The 22,902-nt window shown below is 35.9% G+C and overlaps 1 protein-coding gene and 1 pseudogene across 1 annotated transcript in view; both read left to right on the forward strand.

Moving 5' to 3' along the window:
* Nucleotides 1–15,964, forward strand: part of Hpse (heparanase) — a 32,991-nt gene extending 17,027 nt beyond the window's left edge. Inside the window, exons 4-12 of the mRNA XM_026411949.2 lie at nucleotides 1,602–1,775; nucleotides 2,981–3,149; nucleotides 3,674–3,721; nucleotides 4,251–4,344; nucleotides 4,814–4,920; nucleotides 6,006–6,120; nucleotides 8,532–8,650; nucleotides 9,919–10,065; nucleotides 15,676–15,964. Of these exons, the coding sequence (XP_026267734.1) occupies nucleotides 1,602–1,775; nucleotides 2,981–3,149; nucleotides 3,674–3,721; nucleotides 4,251–4,344; nucleotides 4,814–4,920; nucleotides 6,006–6,120; nucleotides 8,532–8,650; nucleotides 9,919–10,065; nucleotides 15,676–15,835 (1,133 nt within the window). The 3' untranslated portion in view covers nucleotides 15,836–15,964. The remainder of the gene's footprint in view (nucleotides 1–1,601; nucleotides 1,776–2,980; nucleotides 3,150–3,673; nucleotides 3,722–4,250; nucleotides 4,345–4,813; nucleotides 4,921–6,005; nucleotides 6,121–8,531; nucleotides 8,651–9,918; nucleotides 10,066–15,675) is intronic.
* Nucleotides 15,965–17,189: 1,225 nt separating this feature from the next.
* On the forward strand, nucleotides 17,190–19,505 carry LOC113199063 (heterogeneous nuclear ribonucleoprotein A1-like 2; annotated as a pseudogene).
* The last annotated feature ends 3,397 nt before the right edge of the window (nucleotides 19,506–22,902 follow it).

Consider the following 22,902-nt stretch of genomic DNA (forward strand, 5'->3'; position numbering starts at 1 on the left):
TCTCTCTTCTCTCTTCCTTTGTCCTCTCTCTCCCTCCCTTCTGGCACCTTTGCTCTGCCACACCTACCACAATGTTCTGCTTCACTACAGATTGAAACCCCTGAATCTGAGCCAAAATAAGCATTTCCTCCTTTAGGATGTGTTTTCTCCACTGTTTTCCACAGTGATAGAAAGGTGACATAGCTTGCAGAGTTGTTCCTGCTCAGCAGCCTTTATCAGCAGTATTTTGAATCTAGGATTTCACTGTTGTAGTTATCCAAATAATTCAGGCCAAAGACTTAGAAACAAAACAAACACAGTGCCCATTTTAAAGAGAAAGGATATAAATTTGCCAAATACATAAAAGATTTTTTAACTAGGGGGTTCAAAAGTGAATTGCTGTATAACAAATGACTTGAAGTATACATGAAAATCCCAAGGACTTATACATATCATAATTGTTGCCACTCTCAAAAGGTGATTTATAAACTAGCTAATGGGTAAAAAAAAAAAAAGCAGAATACAGAAAATCACAAACTTATGGCGTTTATGACTCTAATTTTTTAACAGCATACCTAAGCCACAGAGAATACCCTTGCACATGTCAGGCAAATGTTCTACCATTGAACTATATCCTCAATCCCCTTTTTTTGTTCTTGAGACAGAATCTAAGTTGCCCAGGCTGGTTTCGAACTTGTTAACCTCTTGCCTCAGTCTCCTGAGAAGTTAGAATTTTGTGCATGTATTACTGTGCTCAGCAGTATACCTAAGTTTTGATTATTCAATTGCTAGTTCAAAACAACCTAATATTAATAACTTTTATTATGTTTTGTTATGTTGATGTTTTCCCCTTGTAAGCTTAGAGATTCTGCAGTTCCCCTGTGAATAGAATAGCCTGGTTAGATTTGAATTTTGGAAAAGTAACAATAATTCTTTTTCTTTTTTAACATGAATTATTTTTATCTATTACATGGGTCATGTAATGAAAATTGTTTATTACTCATCGAAGATCAAAACTAAACTATGTGTCCTGTACTTTTATTTGCTGCATCTTAGAAGCATACCCATGGATTTGCTATGACTCTTTAGGGCATCTTGACATATAATTTGAAAACCATAGCCCTATAGCCCTAGGCCATTTTTTAATGTAAAACTGTACTTATTTTAAATTAATAAGTCATCCAGGAATTTAAAAAATGTTTTAAATATAATTAAAGTACCCAAATATTTTGTATTCAGTTTGAGTAGAGATGTTCAGATTATGAAAAAGGGGTTTATACTAACTGATAATGGTCCAGCCTGTGTACACTGAGCATTGAACATTGAGTCATAAATTGTGGTGTCCCCAATTCACCTGCTGTCACTTGAGCAAAACCTTACTGCCAGAGCAGAACTTCTTGTATCTTCCAAGGACTTCCAACAGCTGAAGCAAATGAAGTAAGATTTTTTTTTTCAATTTTCCTGTCCAATTTTGTTGTAACATAGACAAAATTATAGTCATTTATTGGTAATGGAATTCCTTTAATATGATAACAAATAATACTCATTAAGAAGATCAGATCTGGAGGTATTCTTCATTATGTTGCTGATCTAACCATTAAACCATAATATTTTTCTTTTAGGAAGCTCAGTGGATATGCTGTATAGTTTTGCAAATTGCTCAGGACTGAACTTGATCTTTGGTCTAAATGCATTACTAAGAACAGCAGATTTGCGGTGGAATAGTTCTAATGCTCAGTTGCTCCTGAACTACTGCTCTTCCAAGAATTACAACATTTCTTGGGAACTAGGCAATGGTGAGTACCCCTGGAAACTTTTAATAAGGAGATTCCCCTTTGGCATTATTTGTTCCTATTTATAACATTCTTTTGAATATTAGCACATTCTTGCAGGTTTTCAACAATGCAACTTTTGGGAGCTGGGCACAATGATGCATATCTATAATTCCAGCTATTTGAGAGGCTGAGGCAGGAGGATCGCAAGTTTGAGGCCAGCCTGGGCAACTTAGTGAGATCCTGTCTCAAAATAAAAAATAAAAAGTGCAAGAGATGTAGCTCAGTAGCTCAGTGTTAGTACACCACTGTGGTCAATTTCCAGTATGGGGGTTAGGGGTGGGCAATGCAACTTTTGAAGCTATATATGGGAGAAAAGTCTTATATATTCCAGAATACATTACTAGTCCCAGTTTATGCTATATTTGAGGTGAGGCAAACTATTAAAGACAGCAACCTTCCCAGCTCCAGGTTCCCTTGAGATTTTCAGAGTCTATTAGACCTATTATGCTTGGCAGGCTGGACTCAGCAAAACTGAGAAGTAGGCCATTTGTTTTCACTCCCCCTGCCCCTCCTTTCTCTGTTTTTCCATTTGTCAGTTAATCTCAGCAACCCTGTCCCAATTTTTATTACTTGCTCAAGATGACTAAAAGTTGCCAGCATAAAATATTACCTATATCAAGCTCCTGAATGGCTCCTTCTTCACTCTTTTGCAAGGAACTTATAAATTTCAACTAAAGTGTTAATGATTAGTTCTTTTTTTTTCAAAATATAGTACTTTTCTATGCATTACCCAATGAAACTGATTATAAAATGGAAAATGAAATGTAACATAGTGAGCACATGCTCCATGGTAGGCATTGTGCTAAGCATTTGATCTCTTTTCTCTCTGCCTCAAATTTTCCTCCTACTCTTCCTCTTCCTTCTTATTTAATAGTGGATACAGACTATTTTCCAAATATTCATTGGTTTAATATTATTAACTTCAAGTTGTTCAATACCCTCCTCATACTTCATTTATGCAATTAACATTTTATTTTTATGGAAAAAAATCTTTTTTATAACTGTGATTTTACTTTTCTTCACTTTGAATTGTAAGTTTTTGCAATTTAGAAAATGTTTATTGAATTTATGTGCTGCTGTGTTTTTGCTTTTAAAGCAAATTCTAGCTTTTAAAGTTAGGAAAAATGTCTAGATAGGTGATTAGTTTGACAATTGCTGTCTTTCAGAACCTAACAGTTTCTGGAAGAAGTCTGGGATTTACATTGATGGATTACAGTTAGGAGAAGATTTTATTGAGCTGCACAAACTTCTTAGAAATTCCACTTTCAAAAATGCAAAACTCTATGGTCCTGATGTGGGTCAGCCTCGAGGAAACACAGTTAAAATGCTAAGGAGGTAAGACCTAGAGAATGCAGAACCACTTTTCTTAACAATAGCCAGGTGTGGTGGCACATGCCTGTAATCCCCACAGCTCAGGAGGCTGAGGCAGGAGGATCACAAGTTCAAAGCCAGCCTCAGCAACTTAGTAAGGCCCTAAGCAACTTAGAGAGATCCTGTCTCAAAACATAAAAAAGGTTGGGGATGTGGCTCAGTTTTTAAGGGCCCCTGGGTTCAATCCCTGATATCTCTCACTTCCCCACACAAAAAATCTTCTGTGGATAATCCCCAGCAGACCACCTGTTATTACACAATTTGCTGCCTGCCCACATGGTTTATTAAAAGAGGAAATATTGGCTTAGAATACCAAGAATTCTGGCACCTAGTTGGCACCTATGAAAAAATTTGTTGTCAGAATTAGGTAGTTTTTGTGTTTGTCTGAATCTAACATCATAACAAGCCATTTCTAGGGAATAAAACCCCTATGTAAACATTGTACATCTATATGAGGAAGTAAGAGCATAATAGAATTTTTGTTCTAGTTTCCTGAAGGCTGGTGGAGAAGTGATTGATTCGGTTACGTGGCATCAGTAAGTATATCTTCTATTCTTAATACTAGGAAAATAATGCTACTTTTACTTACTGCCAGTTTTCAAAAAAATTATCTCCACTTAACTGCTAACTAGCTTTATAGTTCAGATAAGAAACAAATAGTATCTCAAGCACTGTACTAGAATTTTAAGACGAATAAAACAAAAATGTAATGTTATTTTAAATAATGTGGTATCTTTAAAGATCAAGGTATACTGTCAACTAACACATACAATATAAAAGTAGCTAAAACCAATTGCTTGCCAAAAACCAGGAAACCCAGAAGTACCTGTACTTGTGACTGTATCCTTTTAAGACAAAGGAACTGATTTCTAGTTTTTTGATAGACTGGTCTCTTCCTCTTGTTCCCTTTTCATCTTGGTCCTTCCTTTATAGCATCTCTGCCTTTAAAAAAAAATTTTTAACAATGGGGATGAGCAAGATAGGAAGGAGAACAAGGTTGGCAATTGACTTAGAGCAGAAGGTAAAGTTTGTTATTTTTCTTTGAATATTTTCTGAATAATTTAGCTACTATTTGAATGGACGCATTGCTACCGAAGAAGATTTTCTAAACCCTGATGTGCTGGACACTTTTATTTTATCCGTGCAAAAAATTTTCCAGGTAATAGTCTTTTTAAGTTTTTTATATAAAACCAGAGGTCTTCTTTTGTAGTCTAGTTAGTTCTAAATTTCATAGGTATATATATATTCACATGTTTTCTTTTCTAATTTTGGAGAATAAGCACTGTTTTATTCAGCCTTTGGTTTCTTCCCCAGCATTGGATCTTACTCATTTATATTTATTAAAAATGAAAAATACTATAACTATAAAGAACAAATTTAAAAAACACTTCCAATAGTCTTAAGTATAATTAACTACCATAGACTATAATACTGAATATTTATATTCCTTCCATACCCTAGTATTCCAATAAAAGAAAATTGTTTAAGACCTAAATGACCGTGAACTATTTTGTAACTGTGTAGGACAGATGGGTCTGGAAATACAAGGTTTTGGATGCTGTTACTCTTCAACACCACAGTTGGTCAGTTTGTCTGCAATTACCATGGAGACTCTCCTGTTCCCATAGGTGGTTAAGGAGACCAGGCCTAGCAAGAAGGTCTGGTTAGGAGAAACGAGCTCTGCGTATGGGGGAGGCGCACCCTTGCTGTCCAACACCTTCGCAGCTGGCTTTATGTGAGTAAAACTGCACTGGCCTCAGGGATCGGATTGCAGCCATTCTCCATCCTGTTAATGTCAGCCAAAACCAGAACAAAGACAGTTTTTGTGGATGAAGCACCAAAATTTGTGCCAGATGGTGCAAGAAAATCACTTGTTAAAGCTTGTTGGACCTCTTTAACAAATGTCCCAAATTAATCATTAAAAGAATGAATGGTTTTAGACCTTATATTCCTTAATTGTGGCCTAGAAAGATGTCACAGGAATCCTTCATGTAAAAACGCTCCCTGTAAAACAATGCATCGGGAGTGCTGGCTCTGAGAAGCATGCTTAGAGTATCTAGCTGTATTATAGATTCCCAAGTAGTTTAGAGTCTAAAATATAAGGTCACAGCACAGGGCTACCAGTGAAGTTAAAGATTTACTGAATCACCTCATTAGCCAACACCAGAAACGTGATTGCTTTAAACCATGGTGTATTTACATTCAGTATGTAACTTCCTGGGTATGCGTATCTATAGTTCTGTGTCCTCATAGAGATTTTTTCTCTTTTCTCTCCTGTCCTACCTCTCCCCACCTACTTCTTTCTTCATGGTTCTAATCTTATGATATAATATAAGAATAGAGAGAAGAACAGAGGCATTGGTTTTACCATTAATGAAAGACTTGGGGTGTATGTAGATGGTGGGAGTACAGACAGGGTATGACAGGAGATGTCCTATCTTTATTTCTGCTGGCTACAGCCTTTTCTTCAGCCCTCTCACAGTGTGTATATAGGGGTCAGGCACAGGATGAGGAATTGTCTCTTGGGATGGGAATTTGTCTACTCTGCTTTGTAGAAGTTGCCTTGCCCTGAAAGGGATTCCTGGCAAGTTAGTGGCCTTCAAGAATGTGTCATCTTGCTGGTGTAGGGAGATGTGAGGGAGGATGTGCTGCTGCACACAGTTCATTTCATTGGAATGGCTTCTGTATAATTAATGCCACTCATCTAAGTTCCCATTAATTCATCCCAAATAGACAAATAATAAATCATGATTGTGTGTAGCTAGAATTGAGGGATTTTGTTTTCAAACCTAAACAAAGCTGAATGTTTCTCTGCCCCAGGTGGCTGGATAAACTAGGCCTGTCAGCCCAGATGGGCATAGAAGTGGTGATGAGGCAGGTTCTCTTTGGAGCTGGAAACTACCACCTAGTAGATGAAAACTTCGAACCTTTGCCTGTAAGTGACCATTATTTTTCTACTTTTATGAGAAGATAAAAGTATGCTCAGAGCCCTTCTTAATTTGTTGAACAATACTAACCCCTTATATTTATAGACAGTCCTCATAATAAATAGTCAAATCGTGGGATGATGAGTTGAAAGGAACCTAGTGTGACTAGAGAAGAAATCAGGAACCAGAATTAACTCTTTTTAATCAAGCCATTTGAAGCATAGAGTAGATACACTTTTTTTTTCCCCTTCAGTACTAGGGATTGAATCCAGGGGTGCTCAACCACTGAGCCACAGCCCCAGTCCTTTTTATTTTTTATTTTGAGACAGGGCCTCACTAAGTTGCAGAGACTGGCCTTGAACTTGTGATCCTCCTGCCTCAGTTTCCCAAGTTGCTGAGAGTATAGGTGTGTATCACCACACCTGGCCAAGGATTTGCTTTTTTTTTTTTTTTAGTTGCAGGGGAACACAATACCTTTATTTTATTTATTTATTTTTATGTGGTACTGAGGGTCAAACCCAGTACCTTGTATATGCTAGGCAAGCATTCTTACCACTGAGCCACAACCACAGGCCCTGGATATGCTTTTTAAAAAGGGTCATTTGAAATTTTTATGACTCATCTCACAAGATAACAAACTTTTATCTAAAATTGTTTTGCAAGACTCGGGTTGTAGATCAGTAGTAGAGCGCTTGCCATGCATGTAAAAGACCATGGGTTCAAACCCCAGCACTGCCCTCCCCCCCAAAAAAAAAGTTTGTAAAACAAATCAAAGTTAAAATTTCTATAGTGCCCAAAGCTTCACAAAATTTTTATATCATGAAATCATATTTTATTTAGCTTTAAAATGAGCCAATGCCATATATTTCTTTTAAAAAACTTACTCTAAGAATTGAATATTTGTTAATCAGCTTCAAGATATTTATGAATGAAGTCTAATTTTCATCCTATCTCTAACTGTATCTGTTGCCAAGTGAGGAAATATAGCTTTGTTTATCCAAAGTGCCACCTATAAGATATATATATATATATATATATATATATATATATATATATATAGTGCTAATTTATATAGATGTATATTTACCTAATTTATATACATACATATTATCCTAGTTTTTATTTATATACATCTTATACATCTGTTATCCTAATTTATATGTACATATTTATATATGTACATATTTATATACATAAATTAGGGTAACAGAAATGTAACCCTGAGAAGTATGACTTTGATTTCTATCATCTAAAATGGATTTGAGGATTTCTGTTTTCTAAGAAAAATTCTTGAGTTATTTGAATAGTTCTATTTAATCAGTGTTTCACATTTTCCTTATTGTCTAAAATATTACTAATAGTTTATTATTCAAACCAGAATCCAAACAAGATCTGCATAATGCATTTGGTTGATATGTCTCTATGTTTGTTCAATTTTAGTTCTCTTCTCTCTCTTTTGTCCATGTAATTTATCAATTAAAGAAACCAGGTGGGTTATTTTAAAAGTGTTTCCCACATTCTGGATTTTAATAAATTTATTCCTGTCATATCATTTAGCATGTTTGTTGCTCCCATTTCCTGTAAACTGTTAGCTATACCTAGAAACAGGAACTTATTCAAGCTCTGTTTTGAGGGAGTAAGAATTCCTCACAGATGATGTCATGTTCTTCTGTCTGGAAGTACTTAATGTTTCTCTCTTCTTTTGATCTTGATAGATAATGATTATTGCTTAACACATTGTTTTATTAGGAGAGTTATCAAGTTTTAAAGGAAATTATTTTTGTCTTAGAAGTTTTATTTCAAAAAATCATCTTTGTGTATGTGTGTATTTGTAGATGTGTATGTCTTAAATTTCTGGTTTAAGCTGAGTGTGGTGGTACACACCGGTAATCCCAACAATTTGAGAGGCTGAAGCAGGAAGATTACAAGTTTGAGGCCAGTCTCAGTAACTTTGCTAGACCTTGTCTTGAAATAAAAAATTAAAAGGACTGAGGATATAGCTAAATGGTAAAGCACCCCTGAATTCAATCCCCAGTCTACCCTACTGTCCCGAAAAAAGTTCTGGTTTGAGCTTTACCTTGAATTCTTGGATGAAAAGCAACCAAGAATATTTAAACTTCCTGAGCAATTGATTGCATTCTTGAAATATGTCTTCCTGTGGCTATGACTCTCTGAATTTTGGAAGTCCTCTAGAGACACAAAGCTGCAAATAACGTATTTCCCTCAGATTCAAGGTGATCATATAGAAGGAAGGGGAGGATCACATGGGAGGAAGGGAGGAAAGAAATAATCCTACTTACATCTATGCAGGATAACAGTCCTACTCTTTGTAAGATAGCTATTTGCTTGCCACTAGTTTTGTTAATAAAATAAGTAACGTTCTATTTTTGTCCCTGCCCTCCCTAACCACCACAACTAGGATTATTGGCTGTCTCTCCTGTTCAAAAAATTGGTTGGCACCAGTGTGTTCATGGCAAGTGTGAAAGGCCCAGACAGAAGTAAAGTTCGAGTGTACCTTCACTGCACAAACGCCAACCAGTAAGTGTGAAGCATGCTGTTAGCCAAACTACGAGATTTAATCCATAAGCACATAACATCCTATACTAACACCCTGTTGCTATCTGTCTACACAGAGGGTCTAAGCTGTGTCATTGGTCCTTTTCATTCTTTGTTTTTTTTTTTACATTCATGGTGATATGATATCATAATCTAATTTCAAAAAATTGCTTAAATGTAGGCATTTACAGTCAATAAAAAATTAGATAATGATTTTAATTGTCATAATCTATAATGGAAATATAACAAGTTTTAATATATAAGGATAGTAAAAATATAAGAAAATATAAATACTTTTGTGTAAGCATTAATGAATGAATTAATAAATTAATTCATTAAAGAACTATGAGTATAAATATAAGTGAGAATTAATATGAATAAACAATTTTAATGTATTTATCTCCTATCATACCTAAGAAACACAAAGGAAAAAGAAGAAAAATAATCAAAAGAAAGGGAACAATAAAAACAACAATCTTAACTTCAAAAGTTGCCGCCATAGTTTCTAGAGTTGAGAGGCCCTAGAGAGACTCTTTTAGTCCTGCAGTATGGCTTTAGGTAGCAAACAATATTCCTAAATCCCAGGGATTTTCTCTTCTCAGTTTCAATCTATCATCCTGATAGAAAGGTACTTTAATACTAATTCTAGCAAAAAAAATCCACCTGCCATTTCCATTTTCTGTGACTGAAAATACTATGGAGGGTAGAGGCCCCACTAGGAAGTAGTAAGGGAATGGTTTGAATGGATGAATTCTGAAATGAGTCCATGTTTCCTGTTTATTTCATTCTTTTCATAGAGATAGAAAGAGATGCTATTTTTATAGTTTGTAATTTGAATTCATATGAACTCATGAAATTTACTTTTTTATCATTTAGCCTTCTTATACTTAAAAATGGGTGGTCTATCTGGCTTTCCAACAACTTAGACTGACAAATTAGTAAAGATTTTAGAGGTCTGGCTCCAAAAATTGTAGTATAAAGAGCAATATTTTTTTCTGTTTTTGTTCTGTCCAAGGGACCAAACCCAATGCCTCACACATGCTACTCCACCAGCTCCTAAGAGCAATATTTTTAATTATGTTTTCAGAATAGGACCACATGTGAGGTCTAATTACTATAAAAAGAAGATGCTAATAGTCCCATCATCATTATGGATGCTGATACTTAGTACCATGATCATATTTGTAATCAAGTTCTTAATTGCTTAAATTAGATAAATATTTTTATTAAATTAACCTATTTGCTTTTAGCCCAAGGTATAAAGAAGGAGATTTAACTCTGTATGCCTTAAACCTCTATAACGTCACCAAGCGATTACAGTTACCATATTACTTATTTAACAAACAAGTGGATAAGTACCTTGTAAAACCTTCAGGACCTGATGGATTACTTTCCAAGTGAGTGATTTTCCTTGTTCATTTCACACTTTTAATGAACTTGATGGTGGTTATCAAAATAGAGAGTTTTGAGAGGGGACAAAAAATAAAAAGTCAACTATTTCAAATTCTAACTGTTCTTAATATTCAGGGATACTTATGAATACAAGCATAACTTACTCAGAGAGTCCAAAGTGAAAGATTTGAACACAAACCAGCAGTTATCTTAGAGGATAATTTGTATTTCAGAATAACTTGATAATCATAGTCAACTCAATGCATTTAGATTATTTCCTCTGCAATGACATAATTCTTGGTAACAGTCTCTAAAGCAAAACATACCTATATATAATTGTTATTAAGTATGTGTGGGTTGCTACAAAACATCATACCATTCCATGTGAGCTGGGTGTGATTCTCTTACAGCATTAAAATAATTTTTTGTTGGTTAGAGTAAGACAAAATGGCTAGAAATGTATTGCTAGTTGGATTATTTGAAGTTGGTTTTAAAACCCAGTCACTGAATACATCTTATAAAAGCACATATTCAACAGAGTACCAAAGAATGGCTGAGTCTTGCAGAGCTGGGTATACAAACATTTTAAGATTCTGTCTTGTATGTGTTGGAAGGATCTCTTTTCATAGTGACTATTCTCATAGTGGAGAACAAAAAAAAAATGAACAGTTTGTAATATTACCATCATCTCCCATCTTCACAAATGCTATCTGTGTGATGTTTTCAGTGAGTATTAGCAATGGAACATGAGAAAGTACAGTAAGCCTGCTTTCTCCAAAGTCCTATCCTTCACAAACAAGCAGTATTTACATTGGGTACCATGCATTCCATTATTTTCCTCAGTGCTTTTTTAAAAAAATATTTTTAGTTGTAGGTGGACATGATACCTTTATTTTGTTTATTTATTTTTATGTGGTGCTGGGGATTGAACCCAGTGCCTCAAATGTGCTACGCAAGTGCTCTACTGCTGAGCTACAACCCCAGCCGCCCCGCCCAATGCCTTTGTAAATACTATAATTATATAACCTCTCACAGGAAAAAAGAGGATCTATAAGAACTACAGGTTTTCCCATATCCGTGTGTGTGTGCGTGTGTGTGTGTGTGTGTTATACTGGGAATTGAAGCCCCACCACTGAGCTATGTCCCTAGCCCTTTTTATTTTTTATTTGAGCCAAGGCTGGCCTTGAGCGTCCATCCTCTTGAGTTGCTGGGATTATAGGTGCTTATCATTGCACCCAGCTCCCAAGTCCCTTTCTACATGGTTTTTGTAGATATATTTAATGGGTTGCATGTTTTATAAAATACCATGGTTTACCTGACCATTTTCCTACTGTTCAAACCATTTTCCCCCAATAATAAATAATGCATATTTAGATAACAAATACTTTTCTCTATTTGCATTTAGATGCTTTCAAAATGAGTTCTTTTTAGCATATTCATGTCTGATGCTGATAAGGAAAAAGCTTTCTGAAATAACTAATGGTTATAGAGGTGGAAATGTCTTAGGAGACTCATCCAAGGCCATTCAGCCCAGTTTGGTTCTTTGAGTTCAGTTGGAACCCACAACCTCCCAAAGGCAGCTGTATTCTGTACCTTTACTTTGCTCTTAAATTCTATTCCCTAGAACAGAGGTTGGAAAATCTACCTTATGCCTATAGAGGATTCCCACATATTCAACCATTTTCTGGTAGGGGAGGTTGGCATATACTCTATTAATTTTTGGTTTTAAGTTAATTGTCAACATTTATGAGTTGACAATTACTAAAATATCTAAATTTCTAGCTTGTGTGTGTGTGTGTTTGTATGCACACACAAGTATGTGAATGCTGGGGATAGAACCCAGAGCCTTGTGCATGCTAAGCAAGTACAAAACTCCTGAGCTACATTCCCTCTAGCTTTTCTTTTAAAATGGACACTTGTGGGGCACCGGGTGCATACCCAGCAGCTGGGGAGGTTGAAGGAAGAGGATCATGAGTTCAAAGGCAGCCTCAGCAACGGCAAGGCACTAAGCAATTCAGTGAGACCCTGTCTCTAAATAAAATACAAAATAGAGCTGGGGATATGGCTCAGGGTTGAGTACCTCTGAGTTTAATCCCCAGTACTCCCCACCCCCCCAAAAAATGAATACTCCAGCAATTCTGAGTTAGTTTTCTCCCTTAGCTGGAGTTGGATTAGAGTTGTCTATTTAGGTGGATCATTTAGTTGTCTATGTTTTTGCTTTTTAGTTCTGCATTGTCCCTTCCTGACTCTGTTGCCCTATGCCTGTCTTGCTGGTCTTGAATATATACTCTTCTTGGCCCCGGGCTCATTTGAGTTTGTCAGCCATAGTCTGGGATGATGCTAAATATCTAATGTTCCCCAGGTTAACTCTCACACTTTTGAAGGATAATTGGATTGTCTTCTCTCCAAGCTAAATATGCCCAATTTCTTAAGTGATTTTTTTGTTGTTGTTGTCTGCTAAGACTCTGTTGCATTCTGATCACATATTTCATGCTTTTTAATTGGAGGACTGGTAAAATTATGGAAAATGTTTTGGTCTCCTCACTTTTCTTTAATGAATACATATTACTTCCACTTTTCTTTGTTTATATTTTACAAGAAGAATCCCAGAGCTGGGCATGGTGGTGCATTGTGTAATCTCAGCTATTTGGGAGGCTGAAGCAGGAGGATCACAAGTTTGAGACCAGCCTGGGCAATTTTGCAAGATCCTGTCTCAAAATAAAAATTTAAAAAGGAATGGTAGAGACCCTGGATTAGACCACAAGTACCACAAAAAGAAAAAGAAAAAACAAAGTATACCCCGATAAGTTTGATATATATGAAGTATATTTGCTCATATTAATGACCTCAGAGAGCTAAACAATGACAACCCTAAAAAATAATTTTATAATTGAACAACCTTTGTATAGTTCCTATTGAGAATCCTGACTTAAGTATTTAATTAATATTTGAGTGAATATATTTTTAATATAAAAGCAGTATTTTATATTTATCTCATATTTTTTCCTGATATCCCCAATTTTGTCAAATCTGTTGCTTGCTCATTCCTTACTTTATTTTACCTGAAACTTGACAAATATGTCTTCTATTACCTTATCTTCATGTTACCATCCTCAAAATATGAAACAAGGGCTGGGGATGTGGCTCAGTGGTAAAGAGCTTGCCTGGCATGCATGAGGCCGTGGGTTCAAATCCCCAAGCACCAAAAAACAAATAAATAAATAAATAAATAAATAAATAAAAATGAATGAGCGTATGAAACAAGCTGCTATCCTCAAATAAATACCTACTCTCCTTGCCCAGCCTGATGTGGAAATAATCAGCATACTTTAGGCTTACACTGAGTATACTTACAGCATCTTTTAGATATATGTATAATTAATTAAACAATATAACCTGATGGTATAAATATCTTGCTGTTCCTCAACTTACAGCAATATTAATTCACAATGATCAGGTTAACCTTTAAGCCGAGGTAGTAAACTACCTTCACCAAAAGCACGTTTAGAATAATCAAAAGCATTTCTGGAACATTTGTGAGTAGGCATGCTAGGACCTTCATTTCATGCAGAACAGACTCTTAATGTCTATCATTTAGAAATATTTTTAAGACCTATTTTTATCTGTGGTTTCCTGATGATGGTCATGAAATTTCCTCTCCTACCCCCCTCTAAAAATTGTTATGATATAGATGTTAAAAAACAAAAACTGACACCTGTGAACTGACTCCAACTACAATGCAGGCTTGTTAGTCTTGGGCACAATCCTGAGTGTGTTACTGATATGTCTTAAATTACTGAATCCAGAGCTAAGCATCTAACCAGGTTACATAGAGACCAGTTTTTCTTCTCCTTGATCCTTAGTAATGACAGGGAGTGAGAGATCTTTAATAATGAAAAATATATAGTAATACTACTTGGAAACAGGAAAATATATATCAGTAGAGGATTAAGTAAATAAATTAATGTACTAATATCATGGAATCCTGTGTATCCAATAAAATGAGTGAATGAATGTTAAAATTTTCAATAAATATGAGGATGGATGAAGAGGAAAAGAATCAAGTTTTAAGAAAATATGTATACTATATCAATTTTTATTTATGTAAAATATGTGAGAATATACAAACAGAAATATGGAATAAATATACATCAAAATATTAAAAGTACATTTTAGCAAGTTACTTTTGTTATCTGAATAATGATCATACATAATAATTTTATAGTGCTCATTGTATACAAGATACAGTTATAAGTGTTCTAGGTACATTACATATATTACATTTATGATATAAATGTAATTCTGACATTAGTCTTCTAAGTTTTCAACAATAAAAGTGCTAACTTGAGCTAGAATGTGACTCAGTGATAGAGTGCTTGCCTAGCATGAGCAAGGCCCTGTGTTCAATCCTCAGCACAGCAAAAATAAATAAATAAATAGTGCTAATTTTTTTCTAATAAAAAAGCATTTTAAAAAGATACAGATATAAGCATAATTTAGAATTATGAAAGTAACTATAAGTAGAACTAAAATAGACTAAATTTTTATTCATTAATACTGTATGGCCAGGTGCCATGGTGCATGCCTGAAATCCCAATGGCTAGGCTGGGGAGGCTAATGCAGGAGGATCTCAAGTTCAAAGCCAGCCTCATCAATTTAACAATGCACTAAGCAACTTAGAGAGACCCTGTCTCAAAATAAAAAAATAGAAAGTGCTGGAGATGTGGCTCAGTTTTAAATTTTAATTCCAATAGTAAAATACACAGAAAACATAAATTTTACTGTGGGTTAGCCAAATAAAATTGATTTTGTTCCACTATAGCAGAATACATTCTACCTGACTACCTAAGAAAATGAATGTATCCTTCCTGAGGAGAGAAGGGAATTATATAGTTAAATGAAAGTTACAAGTAGGAAATTTTATTGACTGTCATTTTTTATGTGGCTCACACCTGCAATCCCAGTGGTCCAGAAGGCTGAGGCAAGAGGATGGTGAGTTCAAAGCCAGCCTCAGCAATGGTGAGGCACTAAGCAACTCAGTGAGACCCTGTCTCTAAATAAAATACAAAATAGGGCTGGGGATGTGGCTCAGTAATTAAGTACTCTGAGTTCAATTCCTGGTACCCAAAATAAGTGTGTGTGTGTATGTAAATATATACATATGTATATATAAGAAATATCATATATGTATACATATGTAAAGTATACACACACACACACACACACACATATATATATATATATATATATATATATAAATATATAAATTATTTTCCATCAGATACAATTGCCACAACTCCAGAAATGATGTCATATTTTTTCTTTTATCCCTCCATTATATTGCCTAGTATAGATTTGTATGTTTCATTTTCTGGAAAGGGACAGATGGCATTTCAGGCTTTATAAGTCATATGGTCTTTGTTCCAACTACTCTTCTCTACCACTGTGATTAAAAGATGGATCACACCTCACTGACATAGTGTTGAAATACAAGTTATATAACATAAGCTGCCACAAACAAAAAAAAATTGTCTAAAAAAGATTGCACAGGTTTTGAAGGGGGTTACAGGGCATGCACAGCTTGGGTAACTCAGGTATATCTTTCCTCTTTGCAGAACTGTTGAACTCAATGGTCAAACTCTGAAGATGGTGGATGCACAAACACTGCCAGCTTTGACAGAAAAACCTCTCCGCCCAGGAAGTTCCCTAGGCTTGCCACCTTTCTCATATGGGTTTTTTGTGATAAGAAATGCTAAAGTGGCTGCTTGCATATAAAAAAGAAAAGCTGGTTCTAGGCCTGAGGTTAAATATTTCAAGTGTAATTGATAAGGGTTGGGAGTATAGTTCAGTAGTAGCTCAGTAGAGCATTGCCTAGCATGCACAAGTCCCAGAGCCAAAAACCAAAACAAACAAAAAATCAAGTGCATTGATGAATAAAGCGAAGCTCAAACTGTAGGAAGCAAGAAGATTCATTACAAATCAACTAGTGGGAGCTCCAGAGACACTGGGACACTATGCTACATTTAGCATAGTATTTTGATCTCTAAGTAGAGCACTGCTAATAATAATAGCTAATAATACCATGTGCCAAACACTATATTTAGCATACTGCATGCACTATTTTTAAGTTTATTAAAAAATGTAGCCAGGTGTGGTGGCACACACCTATAACTTTAGGTGTGCAGTAGGATCACGAGTTCAAAGCCAACCTTAGCAAAAGCAAGGCAGTAAGCAACTCAGTGAGACCCTGTCTCTAAATAAAATTCAAAATAGGTCTGGTGATGTGGCTCAGTGGTCGAGTGCCTCCTGAGTTCAATCCCTTTTAACCCCTAACCCCAATGTATATGAATGTTCCTAATATGGCCAAGAGACAAATAAGTGAAGGATGTATTATTCATTTTAAGAAAGTGTTAACTTGTTTTTATTTTTAAAGACTGTTAAAAGATTGTCACATTCTTTCCTTCACGTGCCATCTCTGTGGGCTCCCATGGGGAAGAGTTTCCTGCCACAACCTTGCAGTCATCTGTAAAATAGAAACTACCTATTTGCACCTTAAAGAGATAGATTCAGCTGCTACTCTTTTTCTCTTCTGTTTGCCTTTGTCAGCAATCATTTGTGAGAGGACAGATTGTCAGATGTGAGTGTCAAAGTATTGAACAATACAGAGGTTAAGGGATTATGTAAACTTCCAATGAAGTTTTAAAATGACTGTAAATGAGATTGATTTTCCAAAAGGAAAAATTTTAGATAACATCCAATACATCATAACCATTTGTTAATTTTTATTTTTTCTCAGCTGTTTGTGTTTCAGTTGGGAGACTTTGAGCTGCAAGTAACAGAGAAACCATGATTCAAATGGCTTAGATAATAAGGAAATTGACAATTCCATACAACAGCAAGTTCAAGTAGGGAAGAGTCTATCAGGAATCCAGGTCCTTTCCCTCTCTCTGTTGTGCCATCTTTATTGTTAGTTTTGTTCCTGGGCTTATAGTACGACGTCTCTAGCTCCTCCATGGATCCATTCAGATCTGGTAGCAACCAAAGGAAGAAAAACATTTTTTTTTTCTGTAAAGAGTTTAAGAACTCTTTCTCAGAGGTTCTCCCAGTAAACTTTTCCTTGTGTCTGCTAATGTCGTATTGGTCAGGAATAGGTCATGTGGCCATTTCTCCAGTCACTGGCAATAACCATGAATTGACTCTGCATGGTCCTCTTTGCAGTGGAGAAGGTTGTAAGAGTCCACAGCACTGCACAAAATAGTTCTGTGCTTTTTTATCAATGGCAAAATGTATTATTTCCCCCTGTATTTTAATCCTCTTAAGGATTACTATTCTTTATATTTATGTCTATGAATGTTGCCTCAATAAAGTTTAAGTAAATTTATAAAGTAGAACTTAAAAAGTTTGGATGCTTCAATACTCTTAAATTTTATATGTAAGTGGTTTTTATATTTTAACCTTTGAAATAAAGTAATTTTTATAATCTTAATATTCTTTAAATAAAGCTAAAGCCTACAGATTCCTATATTTGAAAATCTTGTTTTCTTCATCATTGTCTTTATAACTCCTGCCTTTATTAGTCCTTTCACATTTCCCAACACCAAAGTACTTGACTTTGAAAAAAAGGGCCCATCATATCTCATCATATTATTTAATCATGATCAAAGCCCTGTCTTGTCTTTTTTTATTTTTATTTTTTTCCACTAATGATTGAACCCTAGGGCTCTCTATCACTGAGTTACATCCCCAGTCATTTTTATTTTTTGTTTTGAGGCAGTCTTGTTTCTTTTCCTTGTCCCCTCTTCCACTTCATAATAAAGTGAAAAATTAGGCCTTGAATTTATTCTAGGAATTACCTAGTTATTCACCCTGACCTAAAATTCTTAAATGGCTCCCCATTTCTTACACGCATATAAGATACTCCATAACCTGGCACCTGCCTATTTCTTCAGTCCTAACACTTGTCACTCTCCTCATGAATTCTGTTCTCCAAGCAGATATGAGTTGAGAAGTCTGAACCCACATACTCTTGCATATTTGCTCCTAGATCATTTATGCTGTTCTTTCTCTCTTCCTAAATATTTTAATGTTCTTTCCAGGTAGCGAACATTCATGTTTATGAAGACCAGCTCAGACATCAATTTCAATACCTCAGTCATTCAGGTAGCTTTCATTTTTCTTTGCTTTCACAGCATTTTATATACTTACTCTGGCACTTATGATGCATTTTAATTGTATCCATAAGTCTGTCTCATTTGACTTGAGGCTTACAAGAAACAGTTATAGTATCTTCATCATCTTTGCATTTCCTGTGCTTAGCACATTGTCCAGCACACAGTAACCAATCAGATGACTTCTTCATGACATAAAAGAGCATTCAAGTTTGAAATGAAGCTATGGTATTTTGATTTGGAATATTCAGGAAAATTTAACATTTCAAACCTAAGAAGGTGGTGTTTACTACTTCTTTAAAATTCTTTTAGGGATATGTTTGTTAGCTTACTCCTTTCTGCCCAGGGATGACAACAAGCCTCATTAAAGTCTCATATCTAAATCAGAGTCACCTAAAGATCCTGAACAGCTGCAGGTGCTATTCATCAGAGGGCAGAGCTTCAAAACAACTAATGAGAACTGAGAAGCCATTTTGAGCCATGGGGAACACTCACGGACTGTGTGGTAATGAGACCCAAACACCTAGTGCTCCAGGGGCTTTGGGTTTGTCACTGTGGAGGAAGTGCATGCAGCCATGAATGTAGGACCACACAAGGTGATGAAAGAGTTGTAAAGCCAAAGAGAGCTGTCTTGAGATTTCCAAAGACTGGGGCCCACTTAACTGTGAAAAAGATCTTTTTGTTAGTGGCATTAAAGAAGACACTGAAAAACATCACATTCTTTTGAACAGCTTGGGAAAATAGAAGTTTCTGAAATCATGACTTACCAAGGCAGAGGAAAGAAGCGGGACTTTGCTTTAGTAACTTTTGATGACCATGGCTCTGTGGATGAGATTGTCATTCAGAAATACCATACTGTGAATGGCCACAACTGTGAAGTGAGGAAAGCCCTGTCAAAGCAAGACATGGCTAGTGTTTAGCCAAAGAGATCAAAGTGGTTCTGAAAACTTTGGTGGTGGTCTTGGAGGTGGTTTTGGTGGAAATGATAATTCTGGTTATGGAGTAAACTTTAGTGGTCATGGTAGATATGGTGGCAGCAGCAATGGCTACAATGGATTTGGTAAAGATGGAAGCAATTTTGGAAGTGGTGGAAGCAACAAAGATTTTGACAATTACAACAGTCATAAAATTTTGGACCCAAGAAGGGTGGAAACTTTGGAGGCAGAAACTCTGGACCTTATGGTGGTGGAGGCCAATACTTTGCTAAATTACAAAACCAACGTGGCTATGCAAATTCCAGCAGCAGCAGTAGCTGTGGCAGTGGCAGAAGGTTTTAATACTGCTAGGAAACAAAGATTAGCAAGAGAGAAGAGCCTGGTAAATGACAGGGAAGATATAGGTTACAACAAATTTGTGAAATCAGACAAGCATAGTGGTGTCTGGGATTCTGTGCTACAAAGAAGACATGAGTTAGACAATGCTCATGTGTATGGGCAAAAAACTCGAGGACTGTATTTGTAACTAATTGTATAGCAGGTTATTTCAGTTTCTGTTCTGTGGAAAGTGTTGTATTCCAACAAAAGGTTTTAATGTAGACTTCATTTTTTTTTTGCACCCATACTGTTGATTGCTAAATGTAATAGTCTAATTATGATGTTGAATAAATGTGTCTATTTTAAAAATAAAATAAATAAAAGTTATAAGAATTATTGTTGAGCAAGCTATTACCAATGGTGGATAGTTTTATGAATGAATAAATTCTTACAGTTATTAATGAATATTAAATGTAATGATATTAAAGTTTCCTTAAACTTTAATGGTTCCTCAGGGGAACCATTTGTCTCATGTCAGTGAGACTTTTTTTTTTTTTGGTAGTTGTAGATGGACAGCATACCTTTATTTAATTTTTATGTGGTGCTGAGGATTGAACCCAGTGCTTCACACATGGTAGGCAAGCACTCTGCCACTGAGCTACAGCCCCAGCTTTGAGCCTACACCCTTCTGTTTCTGTTTAACCAATCCTATACATTTATTTTCTGCAAAATATCATATAGGCTCAAAATTATTCTGTCTTTTAGCGTGGCTTTTGTGGCTCTGTGAAAATGAGAATTCCCAAATCCAATTATGAAATTTTGTGTGTTTAGAGCTTGTCAATTTTGTAGTTGCACTCATTTTTCTTTTTTAAAAAATTACCTGACCAGCCCTGTTTTTGGATGCTGTCTACACAGTGAGTTACTGGACCTTTGTGTCTGTGGTTCACATCCAGCTAGTGTACCCAGCATCTATTTGCTCTGCCAGATTTACCTCTGATTTCATGCTCTGTCAGTTTTTAAAACATCTCTGTGGCTTTCTTATGGCGCTTTGAACTCTTTTACCAAGGTACTGTAGTTTAGGGCATTCTTAAAGCTTTTATGAAAGTCAGCCATACAATTGAGTAGAAACAAATATTTGATGCTATATTTAGGAATATAGCCCAAGGCAATAGTGTGATTGGACAGTTACTTATGAAAATAATCAGAGGGAAAAGTTATCTGTAGTAGTAAAAGATGAAAATCATCTAAATGCCTGAGTATTAAGGAAAAAAATGGTTAAATAATCATGGTACATTCAAATAAAGGACTATTTTGCAGCCAATAACATCCATTTTTGGAAGAAAACATAGTGACAGAGAAAATGTTCATAATATAGCAAGTGAAGAGAGCTGGGAAAGCTTCCTATATAAAGGCTATACTCAGTAGTCATGGGAAAAATTCAGGTTCATAGAATATGTAATACATATTTACAATGGTGTGGATAACAATTAAAATTCAGATGTTCATAATTCTGGCCTTGTTCTCTCAACTTGAATAAATGAATCGACTCTTACCTTGAGAAAGGCCCTGTGCCAGCTGCTGCTAGACATCCCAGTGCAGATATGCTCTGTGATTACTTTTCAATTCTTATCTTTGACACTGTTGACCACTTTCCCTTCTTGAAATCATCTTCTCACTTGGCTTCCTTGATACAGCCTCTCCCAGTTTTCTACTTCTCTCTCTGGCTGTCCCTTCTCTGTATTTCTCTGCCTATCCTTACATGATGGATTTCTTGTGAGACACTCGCAATCTTCCTGTGTTTTGCTCCTGAACACTCTTCTTGAAATATACCTGCAGGATGGGCATGGTGGTGCACACCTGTAATCCCAGTGGCTGTGGAGGCAGGAGTATTGTGAGTTCAAAGCCATCCTCAGCAATTTAGCGAGGCCCTAAGCATCTCAGTGAGATCCTATCTCTAAATAAAATATAAAAATGGGCTGGGAATGTGGCTCAGTGGTTAAATGCCCCTGGTCCAATCCCCACTACAAAAAAAAAAAAAGGAAAAAACATCATTGTGGGAAGCCACCTGTGAATTACTCAAGGGTCTTCTCTTCATGGCAGCCAGGGAGATTTTAGGGATAACTTTGGTAATTATTCATGATTCTCCCATGCAAGAGATTGCCGAAGGCACATGATCTTTATCTTCACTTTACTAGGAAGATCCTTCATAGTAGCTCCGGAGATGTTGGGAACTGGACAGCCCATCTTTAACCACTTTTTTGGTGAAGAACATTCTATGGGAGGGCTTTGATGTTCCCTGACATATAAATAAAGCAAGCACAGGCTCCATTTTGCCATTTATTCTAGAAGCTCAATTGGTGTGGTCGGCTTGCCTGTCCTGCCCTCACTTTTTGAAAGTATTTTCTGTGTGCTGTGGTTTTTTTATTGTTCCATTTTTCTTATCTTTTATTTCGCAGCCAATCATTCCACTGAGGGGAACCCCATTCTCACCTCCTGTGCAGGACGTGGGCGAGAGATCATAACTATGGGTCTAAGAATAGGCCATGCTTTTGTTCTCTCTTACATTTTAAATATTTATTAATTTTAGCCTGAGTGTAAATATGACATGTTTAGATGAGACAGATTTATTATTTACATTAGAAAGCAAGTACTGCTTGTATGATTCTCCATACCATATTTCTCACTCCTGGGGCAATGCAGTCAAAACCAGGTTGAATGTTATATCTGTACAAATTTGAAAGTCTTTTCCACAGGTGAGGAGAGGAGAAATATGATGTTCTCTGCTTGCATGCAGGAAAAAGAGGTAGCTGTCTTCCCACACCTCACAAAAAGGGAAAGTCCTTTGCTTGTTGGAGATGCGATCCAAAGAATTCTGGGCTCTCAAAGCTAACTTTTTAGGAATAAAAATAAAATCTCTTTAGGGCAAGACAGACTTCCATTTGTGTCCAGCTTTTGTGATCTAGAGATACTTGCATGCTTCTGAGTCTCACCCCTCCTTGAAATATCAATACTTACGGAGCTAGTGCTCCAGTCTTCCTGGTACCTTGGGAGTTGTGGATGAATGAATGAATGGATAGATGGAAATATTCAAAACACACACACACATGTATATATATTTGGGGCAGGAGCAGTATTTGTCTCTTATTCCTTGCTTAGAGCTTTATAAATCCTTGGAATATCCCCAGCAATCAGAAAGTCTTTATTATTTATAAGGAGCTCTTTTCTACCATACCTGAGTTTATGCATCCTGCCTGGTCATCCTCAAAATTAGAGGCTTAAAAATTTCAACCCCATCCCTCATTCTCAAGGTGGAGATTAGAAATTGAATTCAATCACCAGTGGCTATTGGTTTAATCAAGCATGCCTATATAATACAGCACCAATAAAAAAATGTTTGAATAATGAGGCTAGGAGAACTTCA

The sequence above is a fragment of the Urocitellus parryii genome, chromosome 10 (genome assembly GCF_045843805.1).
Source record: "Urocitellus parryii isolate mUroPar1 chromosome 10, mUroPar1.hap1, whole genome shotgun sequence".
In the NCBI taxonomy this organism is placed as follows: Eukaryota; Metazoa; Chordata; class Mammalia; order Rodentia; family Sciuridae; genus Urocitellus; species Urocitellus parryii.